This window comes from Dromiciops gliroides, chromosome 4 (assembly GCF_019393635.1).
Source record: "Dromiciops gliroides isolate mDroGli1 chromosome 4, mDroGli1.pri, whole genome shotgun sequence".
Classification (NCBI taxonomy): Eukaryota; Metazoa; Chordata; class Mammalia; order Microbiotheria; family Microbiotheriidae; genus Dromiciops; species Dromiciops gliroides.
This window is the reverse complement of record NC_057864.1, coordinates 266,491,641-266,512,506: the sequence shown is the minus strand read 5'-3', so window position 1 is coordinate 266,512,506 and position 20,866 is coordinate 266,491,641. Positions and strand designations below refer to the sequence as shown.

Sequence of the window (20,866 nt, the reverse complement as noted above, 5' to 3'; positions counted from 1 at the left end):
TTTGCTCTAGAGTTAGATGACTTGAGTTCAAATCCCACCTCTGGTATTTATTATTTGTATGACTTTTGACAAGTTACTTAACCCTCCTGAGCCCCAGTTTCCTTATTTGTAAAATGAAGGGCTGAAGTAGATGTCCTCTAGATTCTTTTCCAGCTCTAGATCCATGAAGCTATGATTTTAATTGTAATTATTTGAGAAAATAGGAATATTAATGTTCATTTTTTGTTCTCTGCCCTGCTACTTTTTTTTTTTTAAGTGAGGCAATTGGGGTTAAGTGACTTGCCCAGGGTCACACAGCTAGTAAGTGTTAAGTGTCTGAGGCCGGATTTGAACTCAGGTACTCCTGACTCCAGGGCTGATGCTCTATCCACTGCGCCACCTAGCTGCCCCTGCCCTGCTACTTTTAAAAGGTAGATGCTATTTCTTTTTTTCTTTTTTTCCTGTGTCTTGAGTTTAGATTTTTGAAAGCTTTTGAAAAAAGCTTTGAAAGCTTTATTAATGTGTTTAACCTCCAAAAGAAAGTACCTCATACTCAGAGAGCTTTATTCTTTGATTTAAAAACTGTATTTCAGTGAAAGTGAGAGAATTTCTAGAAAACCTCAAGCAAGTACATTTTCTAATAGTGTCATGGTTCTACAACTATTTATGAATATTGTTTACATTTTTTCCTTTTGGAAACGAATAGGATCTGAAGTAATTGTTGGTGTAAATAAGTACCAGTTAGAAAAAGAAGAACCTGTTGAGGTTCTGTCCATCGATAACACTTCAGTTCGTAACAAGCAGATTGAGAAACTTAAAAAGGTAGGTTTACTTTCTGTAATTCCTAACTGAAATTATATGATATTGTCCCAAGTAAATTGTCTCCATGGATTCTTTATTATATAGGAACCCACTGCATATTATAATTATTTATGTACTTTGAGATTTGTAGAGGTATCCAAGGCTTTACAGCTTCAACCTGAAACTATTCAATCTTGTACTTTATTTTTATTTTGTTCATATATCAGTCTTTTAAGCTACAGTTCACAAATATGCCTTATTTTAAAAAATTTTACCTGGAATTCTAGGAATTAAGACAGTCCCTAATAATGATAAGGACATGTCAAATTATATTAAATGTAAAATCCATAAAATCATAATCTTTAATTGATGTTATCCTCAATTCATGAATTCCCTTTTAGTCTCATAAATATACCAGAGGTTTAATCTGCTTAGGTTTCTGCTTCTTGCTCAGTTAGGAGAACCAAGTCTTCCTGGTATCCAATTTTCCTATGATTATTCAAAATGTTCAACACTTTCCCCCCAGTTAAAATCTAACAGTGATGTAATTTAGAAAGTCATCATTGAGACACATTTTAAAAAATAAAGTAAGCTTAGGACATTAGACATGATGATCTTTTCAGTTGTAAATCCTGTGATCCTATGACTCTATTGTTGTTTGCATGATTCATTGATTTCCTATTGCTTTTGGAAATAATATTTTTGTGTTGTATTTTTATTTATGTTAAACATTTTCCAATTACATTTTTTAATTACTTAATTAAAAAAAATCAATTTTTGAATTCTCTCCCTAATCCTAGTCCTTTCCCTACCTATTGAGAGGGCAAGAAATGAGAAATCCATTATACATATGAAGTAATGCAAAACTTATTTCCACATTAGCCATGTTGTGAAAGAAAAAATAATAGCAAGAAAAATTTAAAAAGCAAAGAAATATATGCTTCAGACTGCATGCAGAGTTCATGATTTTTCTATCTGGAGGTGGATAGCATGTTTCTTCATGAGTCCTTTGGAATTATTGTGGATAACTATTGATTGGCGTAGATAAGTAAAAAATAATGTTATATTTTTCGACTAATTAAAGACTTTTCACCTGTAATACAAACTTTTTAAAACTAAGAACAGTCATTCACAGCTTTAAAATATTTAACTTGCCTGTTTTTGTTTTGTTTTGTTTTGAAAATTACATTTAAATAAACTTTTATTAGCATAGGAACCAGATAATTGTAACCAATTACCAACCCACTGTCAATGATTATAATGTGACTTTGATCTTGACTTAAACTTTAATTTTTGAAGGAAATGAATAACTGAGTCTCTATACTAGTTTAATCCATGGCATTTGCAAGTGGAAGCATGAAACATGAGGTGAACAGCATGCAATTTAATGTATTTCAGGGATAATGACAATGTCATAAAACAGTTGCTTGAAAATAGTTTAATAGGATTGAATTTAGTCACAGCCTATACATGCCTTAAATCCTTCCCCTAAACTTTTTGCTGTTTTCCTTTCCAAAACTGCTTTTGACTTTCCCTATCATACATTTTAAATTTGGCATGTAAGGTTTCCATAAATGATGTGATGAAAGCAGCAGTCTTCTTGGAAAACTTAGGAAAAGCTAAGTTTCTGTGGATTTCTTCATGTTATATGTGCTTCCTAATAATTGACTCATCTGTATGTTTCCTTCAGTAGAATGTAAACACTTTGAAGGAAAGTCTCATTTTTGTATCTGTATCCTTAGTGCCTAGCATAACACCTTCCACACAGCAGTGATGGATGTAGTGTTTCATTAATTGAAAGGTATAGAGATGAGTAGCTTTCTCAGGATCATAGAAGTAATAATTAATTGTTAGAGCAGGGTTCAAGCCTAGGCCTCTTGATTATAATGTTGTATGCTACACTACAACAAATTACTTCTCAGAAATCATTATCAAAATATGAACTAAACTTATGAACACCTCATACAAGAAGAGACAATATTGAAATCAGAACATTTTACAGCTGCTTAAGCTTGCTGGTGGTGGTGGGGGAGGGAAGAGTGTGGTCCAGATAACTTTGTTCATCTAAGATGCTAGCAGAGGATGGCCTTCGAACATAATCTTGACATATTGGAGGAGTTCTTGTCCTTGAAAATATGAAAAGAGATTCTGAGCTCCTAAGCTTTGACTTTTTTTTAATTAAAAAAAATCTTTATTACATCTGTTGTTTTTATTTTACCTTCATTTTCAAATTTCTTCTTCTTACCTCTCCTCCTAAGCAATCCATCTATCCCTTGTAACAAAAAACAAATAAGAAAAACAGTTTAGTTAAAATTCAGTTCAGTTTAGTCAAAACTAACCAACACATTTGACCAAGTCTAGCAGTATATGGCCATAGTTCCCTACCTAGGCAAAAAAGGAAGAAATGTACATTTTTTTCTCTTCTTCTGGGGTAAACTAGATCATTATAACATTCTATGCAGTGTTCACATTTTCCTTTTTGTTGCTTCCATTTTCCTTGCTGTAATCATGTACATTATTATCCTGTTTCTGCATACTTCACTTTGTATCAGTTCCTGTCAATCTTCCCCAACATCTATGAATCTCTCATAATCTTTATTTCTTTCAGTACAATATTTCATTACATTCAGCCCCACAGTTTGTTAAGTCATTCCTTGATTGATGGGCTATGCTTTGCTGCCACTTACTTCTTTGCTCTCAGAAAAAGTGCTGCTGTAAGCATTTTGGTGAATATATTATTGTCTTTTACTTCCTCAAGGTATATCATATGCCAAAGAGTGCACTGTCTGTATCAAAGAATGTGGACATTTTAGTCACTTTTTTTTCTCATGATTTCAAATAGCTTTCTAGAATTGTAGCAATTCATAGCTTTTCTAGCACTATAGTAGTTTTCCTGTCTTTCCATAGAACACCCCAACATTGACTTCCCACTTTTGTTGCTTTGCTAGTTTGTTGAGTATGAGGTTCTTGTAAACTACATCTACCTGATTTAGGCCAGCCTGGTGATTCAGATTCAGGATTAGGATGAAATGAGACACTTGCAGACCATCTAGCAGTTAATAAAAGGAGGAACATTTAGGCATAACATGTAAAGGATATTCAAAAAGAATATGCCACTGGTTCAGGTAGGCTCAGCCCCATTTGTCTCCACAAGGCAATGTGTTAGGGTCAGAAAAGTGTATTGACTTGTATTGACTCACATGGTTTTGGGACATTTGTCAAGTCTGAAGGGGAATAACTCCTTGTGGACTTTCCTTTTTATATTCTACAAGACTGAAAAGCATTACTGCATTACAGCTCTGCCTTGGATCATTAAGTCTCAGGGACAGTTTCCCTGACTTTTAAGGGAAAAAAAAACAAGTTTAGTTTCCATGTCAGGGCTTTAAGTGACTAGGGAGCTGCACCAACGCCTTAGTCCCTACTACAGTTAAGTCTCAGGGCCTATTTTCCTGCCTTTTAGGGCAAACAAAAGGAAACAAAACACCTGACGTAGCCTACATAATAGATATTGCTCCTACCAGAGGTGAAACCTTAGAGTTGTTCTGATTTGCTTTTTTATTAGTGGTTTGGAACAAACTTTTCACTTGTTTATAGTTTTTTCTTTGAGAGCTGATTACTATGGCCTTTGGATAATGGTTTTTTTAGGAATGACTTTTTGACTGTATTTTGAAAAAAAAAGTATTATTCTAACTGTTTCTGAAATACAGTTGGTTTATATTCTGTTTTTCTTGTTCATCTTTTTTTAAACTCACTATCTTTTTTTTTTTTTTTTTGCGGGGCAATGGGGGTTAAGTGACTTGCCCAGGATCACACAGCCAGTAAGTGTCAAGTGTCTGAGGCCGGATTTGAACTCAGGAACTCCTGAATCCAGGGCCGGTTCTTTATCCACTGTGCCACCTAGCCACCCCCGAAACTCACTATCTTAAAACAGGAGTTTGTAATAACACAGTGAATATAAACACCAATGCCACTGACTATAATTCTCAAATATATAAAATGTCAGTTCAAAGTCTATTATTTCATTTTCCTCATTATTATTTCACTTTTAGCATATCCTTGAAACACTCAATCCAGTGTCCATTTTCATCTCGGTGTGTTTGCATCATTTTAATACAAGTCATATAATAGTAGAGGAGATGATTCCATTATTTATTATTTCACTTTGGTTTCCATTTGCATGACTTAGCAGTATTATGCCACAATTTCTGGGGTTTTCTTCTGTTTCTGTGATTTTTAATACCAGTATAGAGCTACATCTATATGGACTTATAAGATATTCTTTTCACATTAGTCACTGTGGGTAATTGGATGCCATTCCTTTAACTTCATTTTCTCTTGATTAATAATACTTTATTGCTACAGAAATCAGAGAAAACCTTTCACATGGCCTATCTCTGGTTCTCCTGATGTCTGCTGTGTTCTACATTTGCCTAATGTGTACCTTTCTCTGACCTCATCCACAAGGTGAAAGCCAGCAGAGATCAAGAAGCAGCTAAAAAATGTCTAGCTGCAATCACTGCTTGTGCTGCCACTGGGGAAGGAAACATCCTCCATCTTGCAGTAGAGGCAGCCCGAGCAAGGTATGTAGCTGTAAATTTGAAGATTTAAATGTTTTTGTTTTATAGGAATATTCTTCAGTACAGGAGATGCCCATTAAATAAAGAACTCTGTATATCACCTGACCCTTAAAGAACATAAGAGAAACAAAAAACATTTTTCTTTTGTTTCTTATAATTTGGGGGGGGGAGCTTAAAAGATTCATATTGAAACATTTTTGAGTAATTTTGGTAGAATTTATAAGATATTAATTTTAGATTGCACTTTGCTGTAGTTAAATTCATTTGAAACTAGTGTCATAAATTATTTCACTGGCCTGATATTGTTTGTAGATCATATTGTAATGTTTCAGTTATATGATCAAGAATTATTCCAATCACCTTGATGTGCCTTTAGCCAAATGGCTCCCTCAACAAGTGATAATTTTTTGGCCCATTGTTACCGAGCTCATTCTTTATCAACCATACCAACCAGAACAAGAAGATTGGAAAAGTGTGCTACATATCATATGTTGGCATACTTTGAGTCTCTTTTCAGTCTATGAGATTTATTGAGTATTTATCCAAAGCAACTCTGTTATTTATATGGAAGGACAGCTTATCTATTTTTTACCATGCTACATATCTGTGGAAAATACCTAAAACCAGTAAAAGAAAAAAAATTATAATTAATACTTATGCCTTTGGGCAAGTAAATACGTTCCTATTCCTCAGTTTCCTCATTTTAAAATGTGAACATTGGACTAGATAATCTTTGGGGTCCCTTCTAGCAATAACACTCTATGAAAGCATGCAAGCATTTACATTCTTTCAAAAAAGCAATCTTTGAGTCCAGTTACTGAACTCAATTTTGTGTTAGCTATAGGAGAGTTTAGTGAAATGACCCAAAAGCCTACATTACTTTTCTGTTAAAATATGCCACTTAGCCTTGGGAATTGCAAAACGTTTTTCTGTGAATTTTTTAAATATAGGAAACAATGAACTCTGCTGTGAGATAAATCAGTAAAGTTACTATTAAAGTTGTTCAAAGTTTGTATGAGGAGGAAATCTAGGGATTTGTGCCTCTTTCTTATAGAAATAGAAGTTCACTTGAAGGTTAATGTAGTTTGCCACTATACTCTGAATCTTTCTTTGTTGTGACCTATAGCATATTTGTTATTTTATCACTCTGAGTCTCTTGGGCAGAACTGTCAAAATTCATGAAATAATGTATGAATTTTAATGTGTATAAACATTCACTAGAGCATAGATTGTTATTACCAAACTTTTATTAATCCAGAATTCCATCATATTAGAATTTACTGTGATGCCTCATGTATCATATATAGTAATATACATCAATTAATCAGATTTGCCACTAATTTATCATACTATCATACTAACACCTAGTTTTCAAGGTATGATTGTCTAATAGACAATAGTCAAATAGAATTTTCCTTACCAGTTTAGTGTTTTAAGTAACATTAAACTGCACTAATAAAGCAAGAGAGGGTAAATGACCAATATAGAATTTTTATTTCCAAACAGTTTCATTCAAGAAATTTATTTTAACAAATAATTACACATAATTTTTGGTAAAAGCAAAATTATTTTTTTTAAAGTGAATGACTTTTTCTTTATAATATTTAAATGCTTGGATTTTCTCAATTTTATGGTGTTTAATTCATTGGGTAGAATGGATAATAAAAATATATTTGATCTATATACTTTAAAAATCTTTATTAAAATAATTTTTATGGTTTTCAAGTTATCTTTTTATGTAGGCAGTAAGATTATTGTGAAGTTGTATTCAGTTTCATGGTAAATAGTTACATCTTCTGGAATAAAAACATTATATTTATCAGACATTTCATTGTATATTTTAGATGTACAGTTGGAGAAATAACAGATGCAATGAAAAGAGTGTTTGGTGAACATAAAGCTAGTGATCGAATGGTGAGTGGGGCATACCGCCAAGAATTTGGAGAGAATGAAGAAATAACCCTTGCTGTTAGTAGGTAAAAATTTGAGATTTCTCAAAAGTATTTAATAATCATATTTCTAATTTCTCAAAAACAGACCATATATATGCATCTGTAGTAAAGTCTTAATCTCCTCTATGACCCACAAATATTGAAAAGTCATAAAATAGTGCCTGTAAAACTTATGGAAATTTAGGAAATGTTAATGAAGTCCTATGCCTACATTTTTAAACTCAGCAATTTTGTTTGTCTAACGTTTGCCAAAAAAATTTACTCTCGCTATTTTCTCTTTGTATATTTAAGAGTTTCCTTTTAGTTTTATTTTTAGGATCAAATGATATCTGTGAAGCACCTAAATGTCCATGATGCTTTCCTGAACATTTTGTAAAATGTGTCAAGTGACAGACTGCACTTTCCCTCCACTCCCTTCCCTGCCAAGTGTTTAGAATCTAACTTATCAAGGATACATTGTTGACTCATCTCCAGAAGACTTTTGTACCTCTGCCTCTGCCTTCAACCCCCATTCAGCTCCATATATTATCTTCATCTGTTAGAATGTAAGATCCTTAAAGGCAGGACTATATTTCTTTCTCCCTGAATTTGTATTCCCAACACTTAATACCATGCCTGGCAACATAGTAAGCACTTAATAAATGCTTCTTGACTTGAGTTAGCTTGATGTGTATTCTCCTACAAGTAAAGTGACCTTGGTTCTAATCCAGATTCTTCTATCAGCTTGCTACATGACTTTAGAGAAATGCCTTGACTTTTTAAAATTAGAGAAATGATTCTGTTTCCTTATCTGTAAAATGAGAAGTTTTCATCTGGAAGGTATCAGTTCAAAGTTGCCTATTTTCCTATCCTGCATATCTATGATCCTCTCCATGTTGGAAATAGATCACTGTGTTATAAAATGTTATAAATTCTGGCTTTTCAAACCATCTTGGAACTATTTAGATTTCAAAAGAAATATCTTACTTCAAAGAAAAAATAAAAAATAATTGGAATCCAACTTAGTAATAACTAACCAGTTGAAGGATTGTTAGTAAACCTAAAAGATTATTATAATAAATCACAATTTGTCTAATGTACTATTGAATAATCAGTTTAATGTAGTTATACTGTTCTTTAGGGTCCAGAAGTTCATGGAATGTGAAGGGCGTAGACCTCGTCTTCTTGTGGCAAAAATGGGACAAGATGGCCATGACAGAGGAGCAAAAGTTATTGCTACAGGTTTTGCTGATCTTGGCTTTGATGTGGATATAGGTCCTCTTTTTCAGGTACCTAAAAAACTCATAGGAAAATTTTAAAAAGAATACCGTGGTTTGCAATAGAGTTAAAACTCTAATGAGGTTTTAAACTTGTAGTGTAAAATCAACAGACGTTAGGAGTAAAATAGCCAGAGAATTGTTAACAGTTTTTGGATGCAGAAAATGGAATTTCATCATGATAAGAAATCAAGGATAAATTCTATACAGTTTAATTGTATCTGAATTCCTTTTGCTTTTAGGGAGGGAACAGGATATAAGAGAACATTAGACTCAGAGTCAAGAAATCAGCTCTCTAGTTCTGGTTCGTTTTACTAATAACTACATGGCCATGAGCAAGTTGTCTTCACTTTTCTAAAGTTCATTTTCCTTCTTATTAACATTGGGGGCTTGGTTAAGAAATAACTGTGGGGACCAATTTTTAATTGGGGAGTGTTAGCTAAGCGGCTCGCCGCAATATTGGGGCAAGGAAGGAGACCGGCAGCCTCCCTCAAAACAGAACAGGATTTATTTTAACAAGAACGAATTAAAAAAAAACACAACACAAACAGGATCAGTAGGCTCAAGGGAAAGGAAATAAAATGGGGAAAGGGAAATTATACAACCTGATAAAATACCACCATCCAGGAATCAGCTGAGAATATGCAGCAGACCTCCTTCGCCTTCCAGCCTCCAGCTAGAATGCCCAATTCTCTTCCCCCAATCCCAGAAAACCCCATACTGCCCCAGCCAATGGGATGGCCGCCCTGACAGTCACATGACTACCCTCACTAGGCTTCCAATCATTATAATTTTGCCAGGCCCATGTAAGTGTAGGTGAGTGGTGATGACATGAGGTGCCAGCGCCATGGCAACGGCTACAACCAGTAGGTGGAGCACTGTGTGGTTTACGGAGCCCCAGGCTAGTGCACGCCAAGGCATAAAAACCTCAATTAACAATTAATTCTTTACATTTCTGAGTTGAAACCTTCTATAAGGGTCTTTTCTTCAATGAGAATGTGAGCTTTATGAAAGGCAAAGGATAACTTTTTTATTTGCAATCCCAGTACTTTGCTTTAACTTCCTTCAAGATCCAGCTAAAATCTGACCTTCTAAAAGAAGCCTTTCTTGATCCCTTTTAATTCTAGAGTCTTCCCTCTGTTGATTATGTCCAATTTACCCTGTATAAAGCTTGCTTATACATAGTTGTTTGCATGTTGTCTCTACCATTAGACTGTGAGCTCCTAGAGAGCAGGTACTGCCTTTTACCTTTCTTTGTATTCCCAGTGCTTAACTTAGTAGAGTGTCTGCATCCTAATAGGCACTTAATAAATATTTATTTACTATTGATTGACTGAATAAGTGCTTAATAAATGCTTCATTCATTTTATTCATTCTTAAATTATTTATTGGATAGCTTCCTAATAGAACTTAAGGTCCCTTTGGGTAAAATATTCTAAAGAACAATAATATCATTAGTAGAGGTTTAATGCTGTGAATAAAAACAAATTTAAGTACATAAGATATTAATCCTAAGTCATTTCATGCATCTGAAATATGAGGTGTACTTGAATTCGAATTAATAAAATATTAAATAGGGTTAGGTACTGGGCCTGTGATTTATTTCACTGATAGAAAGAATTCCAGGGTGAGGAAACTTCTTCCCATAAAGGTTAGTCCTTTGCTTGCAGTTTATATAGTCTTATAGACTTGTCTAGAGCATGTAATGGTCACATTCATTAGAGGAGGAACTTGAACAGAGGTCTTCCTGACGTTAAGGTCAGTTCTCATCTATTCTGCTGGTGGGCCATTACTGTGAAGTAATGTTTTTCATCCACTCAAGGTTTTCTAAGGAAGAAAATGGTTTTGTAATGATTTTTTTGAAGTAGCATATATCATTCATGATTGTTTTAAAAATCTTTACCTAAAAGTAATCATGATTTACCTTCTTCTTTTTGTTTAGACTCCTCAGGAAGTGGCTCAGCAGGCTGTAGATGCAGACGTTCATGTTGTAGGTGTGAGTACACTAGCAGCTGGTCATAAAACCCTGGTTCCAGAGCTCATCAAGGAGCTGAATGCTCTCGGACGGCCAGATATTCTTACAGTATGTGGAGGAGTAATACCACCTCAGGTAATCTTCATCCCTATCTATTTTAAGTAAAATTATGCAGATGGGACTTCTTAGTAAAGATAACTCTTATAAAATTCTTATATTTACTCTATGCTTTTATTGAAAAAGAAATTTATTGTGGAAATAAACCTGTGAAAGGGTTTCCTGAGAATTTTACTAAGTTAGGTCCAAGGACCCAAAGGAATTTTCCATCTTCTTTGCAATGCAACTTACCTGTAGGTGTTATCTCTTCCAATTAGCATGTGTGCTCCTTGTAAGCAGAGATTATATTGCTTTTCTATTTGTATTGCCAATACTTAGTACAGTGCTTGCCATACAGTAATTGCTTAATAAATGCTTTTCCATGACATTCTACAGAGTCCAAAAGAGGTTAATGCTACCATTTTCTATCAAATTACATTCTTTTAAAGGAATTATAGTTTCCTATTTGAATCAAATAATTATTAAGCACCTACTATATACAAGATACTGCATTAGGCACTTTGTACAAGTACAAAGAATGAAATAATCTTTACTCAGTAATAAACTTGAATTCAAATATAAACAAGTTTGTGTACTGTATATATATATATATCTATACATGTATATAGGTATAAAGTTAATAGAAACATGTGTGTGTATATGTATATATGTATATAGATTGATAGATGGATAGATAGATAGATATTCTAATTAGTTAAATACAAGGTAATTTGGGAAGGAAAAAGGCATTAGCAGTTGGTGGGAATCAGTAAAGTACACATGCAGAAAATGCTACCTGAGTTCCATCTTATAGGAAGAGAGGGATTCTATGAGATAGAAATAAGGAAGCTATGCATCCCAGGTATGTGGGACAGCCAGTCAAAAGGCATGGAAATTGGAGATGCGGTGTCATGATTGAGATACTGAGGGAATGCCATTTTGGCTGGATTCATAGGATATGAGAAAAGGAATAATGTCCAATGAGGCCAGGTTTTTTAGGGCTTCAAAAGCTAAACAGAGTATACTTTAAGTGAAAGGGAAACCTAACCACTGACCCTCATTTTCATTTTAGGTGAGGTACTCTGAACATCTTAAAGATCCTTTCTGTATAGAATAAAGAATGTGAAAAATAGCTTCCTTCTCCTTTTCAGGGACATGCTGACACTGAGCCTATGTTTTCTTCTTGCACTAAAGAACATAAAGGAGATTTAGATGTTCTTGAGAATATGAAATACATAGTCAAAAAAAAATTTGCCCTATCTCTGATCATCTTCTCTGGAAAAGGAGATACCACATTAAAATGAACATTCCATGCTCATTGTAGCCTTGCTATATTCGATATTCACTCTATTTTGAAGTGGCATGAGATGAAGGACTATTTTTTTCAATAGGCCAGAATGGTATGTGGGGGATTGACGATTGTAGAAGAAAGTCCCAGTCAGAAATTATGCAGCTGCCCTTTGTGATTGTAATAGAATGGAATGGGAAAAAAGAAATGACATGTTACCCTGACAAAAAGAGAACACATGCTATACATCTACTCCTTTATCCTTAGACTCTATAAGATTCTATCAGTCAAATGTCACTTTTACCTCACCTAATTCACTTTCCCTTCATATCTTAGAATAGTAAGAAAGAAATTTAGCAAAAAAAATTGTGAAATGAGATAATGTATATAAATGAGCAAGTGGTATAGCTTAGTGTTAGTGACATTATGAGGACATAAAATAAGGCCACATAACTTTAATTTTTCCTCTTATAGCAGAGTGTTATGTACCAATTAATATAGAAATGCTTTGCATCACATCCTTATTGTTAATGTTATAGAAATAGAACCATTTTAATGTATCACTCAGTAAATATGCTCAGATATTTTTTACTACTATACTAAAACTTTCAGCCAAGATATTAAACTAAAACAACAAAGCTAGATTTAAAAAAATATTAGAATTAAAATATCAATTGAGAAAAAATTCAAACTAGCTCTTGTTTTCATGATAAGACATTTTAAACTGGTTATGTCTGTCCCACAGCAGTTTTAATATCTTATATCAGCTCTTAGAACCTCTCCAAAAGTCTTACTCCAGTGCCTTACCATAGCATGGAGGTTACCCTAGGTTCTCAATGGCAGTATCAGTGGAGTACAAGCTTTGGCAGGTCCTAAAAGATAGAAAAACATTGATAGACTCTTCTCTCCAACCAAACTAAGTTCAGAGAAGTTCATCTTCAGTTTTGTGGTTCAACCTCTTAACCATTATCTACTAAGTTGTAGAGGAATTATCAGCAGTTGTGATTAAAAAACACAGGTTCTTGAAATATGAAAGATTTTAAGAACTAAGCCCAAGAATTGCTTTAGGTTTTATTTTTTGCTTTTGGTCACTCAATTTTAATGGCTTCAAAGGCAATCATATAGAGATGCTATTTTGTACTCATTTGTACTAGATTGCTAATTGAAATTGTCTTCTTTCTCCTCTTTCACAGTATTTGTTGAATTCTCATTGAAATGTACATTCATTTTTTTTCATTCATTCAATTCAAGCATTTGTTAAATGCTTGAAAAATTTTCTCAGGGAGATGACAATCTAGGGTCATATTTCAAAAGCTTAGAGCCAATGAGCTTAGACCTAAAGGGTTAAGCTCTTAAAGTTAAAGCCAAACAGTAGGCAAATATACAAAATAATTTTATTCATGTAATACTTTATGATTTACATAACACTTTCATCTATACACATTTGTTATTATGAGAGAGGTACAGTAGACAGAGATCCAGCCTTGAAACCAAACAGACCTTGGGTTAGTTCTTAGTCTTAAATATAATGATGTGATCCTGGCCAAATCACTCAACCTCTCAGTGCCCAAAGTGGTATCTATCTAAGGCTCTAAATTTTTTTTTTGTAGGGCAATGGGGGTTAAGTGACTTGCCCAGGATCACACAGCTATTAAGTGTCAAGTGTCTGAGACTGAATTTGAACTCAGGTCCTCCTGAATCCAGGGCAAGTGCTTTATTCACTGTGCCACCTAGCTTCCCTGAGGCTCTAAATTAAAGAGAAGATGTGTACTTGAATCAATAGATTCTCTGGAATATTTATTTGTATGTTCCTTATACCACTAAAATAATATTCTAGTTCCTATCCATATCCCTTAATTTGTTCATTTGTCTCAATAACTATTTTATTTTATTTTATTTTTTTTGTGGGGCAATGAGGGTTAAGTGACTTGCCCAGGGTCACACAGCTAATAAGTGTCAAATATCTGAGGCCGGATTTGAACTCAGGTACTCCTGGCTATTTTTTTTTTTAATTTTTATTTTTTTACGAGGCAATGTGACTTGCCCAGGGTCACACAGCTAGTAAGTGTCTGAGGCCGGATTTGAACTCAGGTACTCCTGAATCCAGGGCCGGTGCTTTATCCACTGGGCCACCTAGCTTCCCCCATGAACTCAGGTACTCCTGAATCCAAGGTCAGTGCTTTATCCACTGCGCCACCTAGCTGCCCCTCAATAACTATTATAAGACCTTGGATTAGGTATAATTTTCCACATTGTTCACTTGCTAAGGAAATAGTTTCATACCTAGGTTTTGAAGAATAGTAGGGATATGCATACATAGCATTCTGTCATATTGAAAAAAATAGCCCTTCTCATGCCACTTGAAAATAGAGTGAATATGGAATATAGCAAGGCTGTGATGAGCATGGGATGTTCATTTTAATGTGATATCTGTTTTCTTAGAGGAGATGATCAGAGGCAGGGCAGATTTCTTTTAACTATGTATTTGATATTCTCCAAAACACCCAAATCTCCTTTATATTCTTCAGTGCATGAAGAAAGCATAGGGAAGGAAAGGAAGTTTATTTCAGGCATTGGAGAGATTGATAGCAAAAGACTTACAGTGGGAGATCAAGATAGAGGTATAGCATGACTTTACTGGGTAATAGGTAGCCATAACATAACATGAATGAGAGGTGAGGTAGTTGAGCAATTTTGTTGTTGTTGTTTTAAATCAGATCCATAATTTGATCAGTATAGTGAACTTCCAATGAGGAATTCCTTCTAGCAATGCTGTTCAGCACCTGTTCTGCAGCTTATAGACTTAGGGAATTTCCTAGTCAAATGACTTGTCCAGGCGACACATAACCAGCATGTATAGAGATACGACTTAAACCTACTTATTCTTGACTCCAAAGCCAGCTCTCTACTATCCCATGCTGCCTCTCATATATGAAATGAGAGAAAATTCTTGAAGAAATCATTCTTTATTAACTTTTTTATGTGTTATAGACTCCTTTTGGCAGTCTAATGAAGCTGGTGGACTCTTTCTCAAAATGATATTTTTAAATGATCAAAATGAAATGATAATTACAAAAGAAACTAGTTATATTAAAATATAGTTATGAAGATATTAAAAAAATAAACAGACACAAGTTCATAGATATATGCCCAGATTCCACATGTAGCCTACAGCACTCCTGTTACCCAAATTAGATTAAAATTTCATTGGAAAATATTAAACAAAATAGATAAAATATACCATGACATAGATAACATTTTACATACATTTTACATTTTAATACTCAATATGCAGATTGCAGGGATCCTTATGGATAGATTAGTAGCCCCTGTTGCTATTTGAGTTTGACATCATTAATTTAGAGGTTTAGAGTGGTGTGATTAGCCTTACCTGAATGCCAGCCTATCTTTTTTTTTTTTTTTTGCGGGGCAATGGCGGTTAAGTGATTTGCCCAGGGTCACACAGCTAGTAAGTGTCAAGTGTCTGAGGTCGGATTTGAACTCAGGGCCTCCTGAATCCAGGGCCAGTGCTTTATCCACTGCACCACCTAGCTGCCCCCAATTTAGAGGGTATTGTAAAGTTAGTACATTCTCTATCTCAAAGGGCAACAAAAAAAAATCTCTGGACAGCAAGAAGAGTTTGAAACTCCATATAATGTCCTAGTTATTATTTTTTAATCCAAAATTTTATCAATATGGTTATTCCTTTGACCAGTGTAAATGGCAACCTTCCATGCCTTAGTGAATATTCTTCATGGTTTCTGTGACCATCTCCTTTATACAACTCATCCTTTGTGCAACTTTATGATAATGAGCTTCTCTGAACTTAACTAGGATATTCCTAAGATAACAGATGCTCAGTCCTTCCCTACATCCAATCTTGAAGCTTTTTGAGTTTGATTTGACTTGTCAAAGCCCACATTCCAGTAGCTTACTCTTTGAGAACCATGATGAGGCACTGGTATAAGACTTCAGTAAGATTTCAAACAGTATTTTATTAAAAAATATAGAATTGCAGTACAGCTAAAGAATTTTTACACCACCTTAGAGCTTACTATGATGAAAATGGACCTTTTGAGGTTTTAATTAATAGCCTCTGTTGTCAGAATTAAAGAAAATCACTTGACAGTCATGCAGAGAACTTAATGAAAAGGGAGAAATGCTAAAGAAAGGGAGGTTTATGTCTCTGTTTAAAATCTTTAACTTCTCTTTGGATGTGGTTTTTCTAAGTTATGTTGCCACAAGTTTTGTTTTATAAATTTAAGCTCCTTCAGAACATAATATCAATCTTGATGGTTGTTAAAGGGTCATCCAATATTAATTGGAGTTGGAAATAAATTATAAGTACAAGGAGAAAAGAACTATGGCTAAGAGAACTGAGAATTACCCCTTTCTGATAAAAGAACATCAGTTTTTTACAATAAACCTAGAGGTACTCTGTGAATGTATTTTTTTTTCTCATCTGACTTCCACCGAGTTACATGGGAAAGAAAAGGAGACTTTTTGAGACTATAAAGTTAAGTTCGTTATGGGAAGGTTCTTTTGAAGTTAGCTTTAGAATCATAATTGATCTTTATGTAGTCAGTCACTAAGTATTTATTAAGTACTTACTAAGTGCCAGCACTTAGTAAGCAAAAAGCAAAAGACATGTTGTCTTCTTAGCTCTACAGAATGACAGCAAATGTCACAAGATAAGTGAAAGGTAACAGAAATCAAAGTGAATGATTACTATGGTTTAGATGTAGGTTTAGAATAGTGAGGACAGAAGAACCAATGGATTGATGGTTCTTATTTTCTTAATGTTCTTTACCATCACAAAAGACTGTTAGAATTAGTCTTCTCTTCCTTGCTCCCTGAATTTTAAAATTTCTTTCAACAGGATTATGAATTTCTGTACAGCATTGGTGTTGCCAATGTATTTGGTCCTGGAACTCGGATTCCAAAAGCTGCAGTTCAGGTGCTTGAAGATATTGAGAAATCCTTGGAAAAGAAGCAACAATCTATGTAATATCAAATATTTTGTCTTAATGTGTTGCCAAATTTCTATTATTCACTCTTGATTAATGAAGAGAAAAAGACATGTCTAAAAATTATCTATGCCACATGTTGCCTTGTGTACTTTCTGAGAAAGTTTGAAATCCAAAACCTTACTTTTGAAAATTGTATAATGCTTTAGACCTATATACATATATAGATACATACATTTCATCTTGCATATGAACATCTATTGGTTCTCAGAAAAAATACACTTAGAAAGAGAAAAAAGATTTTACCAAAAATCCTGGATAAATAAAATTATATTTAAATTATTCTGTTTTTAAACTGTTTTTTCTCATTATTCCATGTGCATTCATATATAATAAATATTCCCGAAAAAGGAAACTTTACCAGTCCTTATCTTGATTTCATCATTGCCTATTTTTATGATTTAGTTCCTCTGAAGGAAGAAAGGCACCTACCGAATGTAACATCAATACTAGGACCAATGGGTGGAATTTTACACTGAAGTGAATTTTGGCTCACTCTAAGGAAAAACCTCCCAAAACAGAGTTGTTGATAAAAAAGAATGAGCTCTCTTGGGTTTTAGGTGCAGAGTTTCTCATCACTGGAGATCTTTAAGTAGGAGACTGAATGATTTTTCAGGATTGGTATAAAGGGAATTGATGCTTCATTTGGAAGTAGCACGAAATTACCTTTGAAAGCCAATCCAACCCTTGAATTTTGTTATTCTATAAGCAATACTGAATAATATTGTAGTAGAGAATTTAGATAGAATCAGAATTAGAAACTATAACATTGTGGGGAAAATAATTCAAAGTTTTTTTCTGTTGCTATTTTTATAAAATAAGGTAATGTGAAAATGCTTTGTAAATTGTCAAATGTCATACAAAAGTAAGGCATTAAAAATATAACATTTGTTTTTACTTCATTACATTTTCCATTCTATCCTTTCTCCTCCTTTAATAAGGAATAAAAAAGAGGGGGAAAAGTCATCAAAACTAACCAAAATATTGAAAACCTGTTACATTCTATGGGCTGTTCCACATCAGTTGTCCTCTGCTTTTGCAGAAAGGCTGTTGATGCTACTTAAGACATTGTCATTAGCAGGTATTAAAATTATAACATGATAACCAGTTAAATCCAGTATAGTATTTATCAGTATAAAATTTCAGAGTTAGGAAGGGCCTCAGAGGCCTTTTATTGTAAACATACTGGAACATAACTCCCCTCTACAAGATAACTGGCAGCTGACTTTCAAGGCTTAGTTGAAGGCTTCTAAGAAGGAACCTACTACTTGCCATGGTAGCTTTCCACTTTGGAAATTGTTAGGAATTCTAATTGTTAGGAAATTTACTCTGACATCAAACCTAAATCTGCTTCTTTGCAACTTTCACCTATTGTTTCTAGTTCTTCCCTCAAAGGAAAACACAATAAGCCATATTATCCCTCTTTCTCATGAGAGATCTTCAAAACTTGAAGAAATCTATCATTTCCCTTGTAAATCGAGCTTTTCTTGGCTAAACATTCCCAGCTCTTTCAACTTTTTATCATATGGCTTATTCTCAAGGACTTTTATATTGGTCACCCTCTAGATGTTCTCCAGTTTATCCTTCCTAAAAAATGAGATCCAGTGCTGAACATAATGCACCACATGTGGTCTTTTTTTTTTTTTAACAAACTGTAGTATTTATTAAATTATAAATTTTGTAACAAAAAAAGAGAAGAAAAAGATGCAACACACAGTGGCCAAAAGGATTGAGGATCTCAGAAAGAAAGGAAGGAAGGGAGGGAAGGAGGGAAGAAGGAAGAGAAAGAAAATAAAATAAAGAGAAGAAAAGCAACACCCCCCCCACTACAAAATAAAAAGACTTTTAGAAGAAAAACTGGGTATTGCTAAGTAGCTTTCAACTATCAACACCTAAGTTCAAACTACAAGGACTAGACAGCAAAGCTTATAGGAACACTACAATGTGTGTTACAGCCAAGATTATGGAACAGAAGTTATTTTAGCACATTTTCATTTTGAGAACTTGAAGGTAAAAATGGTGTTGTTTGTTCATTTAAAATATCCCTCATAATTTCCAAACATAATCTATCTTCACATTAAATAAAGCATCCTGCTTTTATCAATAACCAGTATCTCATATTGCTCCCAAACTTAATGTTCTTTCCATATGTCGATCCATGCAGAGAAATAAAACAATGCAACAGTCAGATAATGAAGACAGTGCACAGAGAAACACACAGTGGCCAAAAGGATTGAGGATCTCAGAAAGAAAGGAAGGAAGGAAGGGAGGGAGGGAGGGAGGAAGGAAGAGAAAGAAAAGAAAAGAAAGAAAAGAAAAGCAACAACCCTCTCCCCCTACAAAATAAAAAGATTTTTAGAAGAAAAACTGGGTATTGCTAAGTAGCTTTCAACTACCAACACCCAAGTTCCTGACTTTCAAATACATTTTCCAGAGACATATTAGATCTTTTAGTTACAGGCCAATTCTCCCCAGTCCCCTTTCCCATCCCCTAACCCCACAATACTCTACTAGGGGATGAGTGTAATGTCTTATGGGCAGAAATTTACAGATACCATTACAGATGTACTTGTATTCTTGAACATATGGCTGACAACATCTTTAAACTTCAGTTACTGTGCACTGTCCATCAGGTTTTCTAGACCTGACACTGGCACTCACTGCTCCACCCACTGCTGTTCTATCAGCTGCTATCTGATTTACATTTGGAACCAAAGGTCTTGGCTGAGTTGAGGATAGGTGTTGTGCAATGTGAGCAGATACATTCTCACTATCACTGTCATCTGATTCCGTTTCCTCAATGAAGGCGTCTGGTACTGGTACCCTGCCTGAAGATTCATGGTCTTCCTCTCCCTCTCCCCTGTGACTCCTTTCAGCCATGCTGTCTCCACTGATTTGCAAATGAGCAAAAGAGCCCTCTAGAGAATCGCTTGCATCAGGTGAAGGTGTTGCAGGGCTTGTTAATTGGCCATCTAGTGAAGGGTCTAACAGAAGCAGCACAGAAGCCCCAGCCCGGGCTGATGTATTGTCTGCTCCGTCTGCAGAGTTCTCTCTTGCTAAATTAACTGCAGTAGGTAGAGTCCCTGTCAAGCCACTCCCTTCTTTGGTATATCTATTATATCCTGGTTCATTTTCCTATGCCATCCATGTTTGTTTCTCCTGTATTGAACCATATTTTCAAGATCAGCAACATACAGAAACCCAGCAATTAACATTTCAGTGCTCTTTTTACCTTTGGAGGAAGCATTTTCTAGCTCCCTATTGGTCTGTTCATCATACGGCCACCACCCATTTCTTCCCTCATAATACCAGGCATATTCTCCATTTCCTCTACTTGCTGCTTTTAGTTCCTCTGGTGATAACAAAGTTGGCTTGTCAAGAAAGTCCTCAGGAATCTCTTGCTGACATAATGCATGTCACTTTCCAAGCCATGAAGTTCCCTTTACACACAAATAGCAGAATACATGCTTACAGGGAAGACTGACTGGGTGAACACATGTTTGCAGACAGATGGCACATTCAGAGACAGTAAGAGAAGGTCCAGCATTGGAACAGGACTCATTTGCCTTTGTTCCTGGGAAAGCATGTTTTTTGTGTGATCAATTTCACCACAGCCAGCCATCCTCAGTCAGGATTCAAGTTCAGGCTTTGACACATAATGTCTATGTAATCCTGGGAAAGTCACAACCTCTCAATGCCCAACTTTCTAAGACTGTAAGATAGAAGGAGTTTCCTCACTGGGAGCTCCCAATACTTATATTTCTATCATAGATCTCACTGATGTCTGTTATAAGAATACAACATCTTCACAGGCAGTCAAGTTAAAGTGTGGTTCCTCACTACTGTGTTGCAAAGGGAGAGCCTACTTGCATTGATTTCTCTGTAAACTAGCATTATTGACTTTATATTACCAGT

The 20,866-nt window shown here is 34.7% G+C and overlaps 1 protein-coding gene and 1 pseudogene across 4 annotated transcripts in view; one reads left to right on the top strand and one right to left on the bottom strand.

Moving 5' to 3' along the window:
* The window catches only part of MMUT (methylmalonyl-CoA mutase), a 41,892-nt gene extending 24,170 nt beyond the window's left edge, over positions 1–17,722 (top strand). For all 4 annotated transcript variants that reach the window (XM_044005121.1, XM_044005120.1, XM_044005119.1 and 1 more), the window contains exons 8-13: positions 686–801; positions 5,245–5,360; positions 7,202–7,333; positions 8,430–8,577; positions 10,508–10,675; positions 16,804–17,722. In XM_044005121.1, coding sequence (XP_043861056.1) covers positions 686–801; positions 5,245–5,360; positions 7,202–7,333; positions 8,430–8,577; positions 10,508–10,675; positions 16,804–16,932 — 809 coding nt within the window. In that variant the 3' untranslated portion in view covers positions 16,933–17,722. The remainder of the gene's footprint in view (positions 1–685; positions 802–5,244; positions 5,361–7,201; positions 7,334–8,429; positions 8,578–10,507; positions 10,676–16,803) is intronic.
* A 1,830-nt stretch (positions 17,723–19,552) lies between these two features.
* LOC122726481 lies at positions 19,553–20,573 on the bottom strand (annotated as a pseudogene).
* Positions 20,574–20,866: the final 293 nt, after the last annotated feature.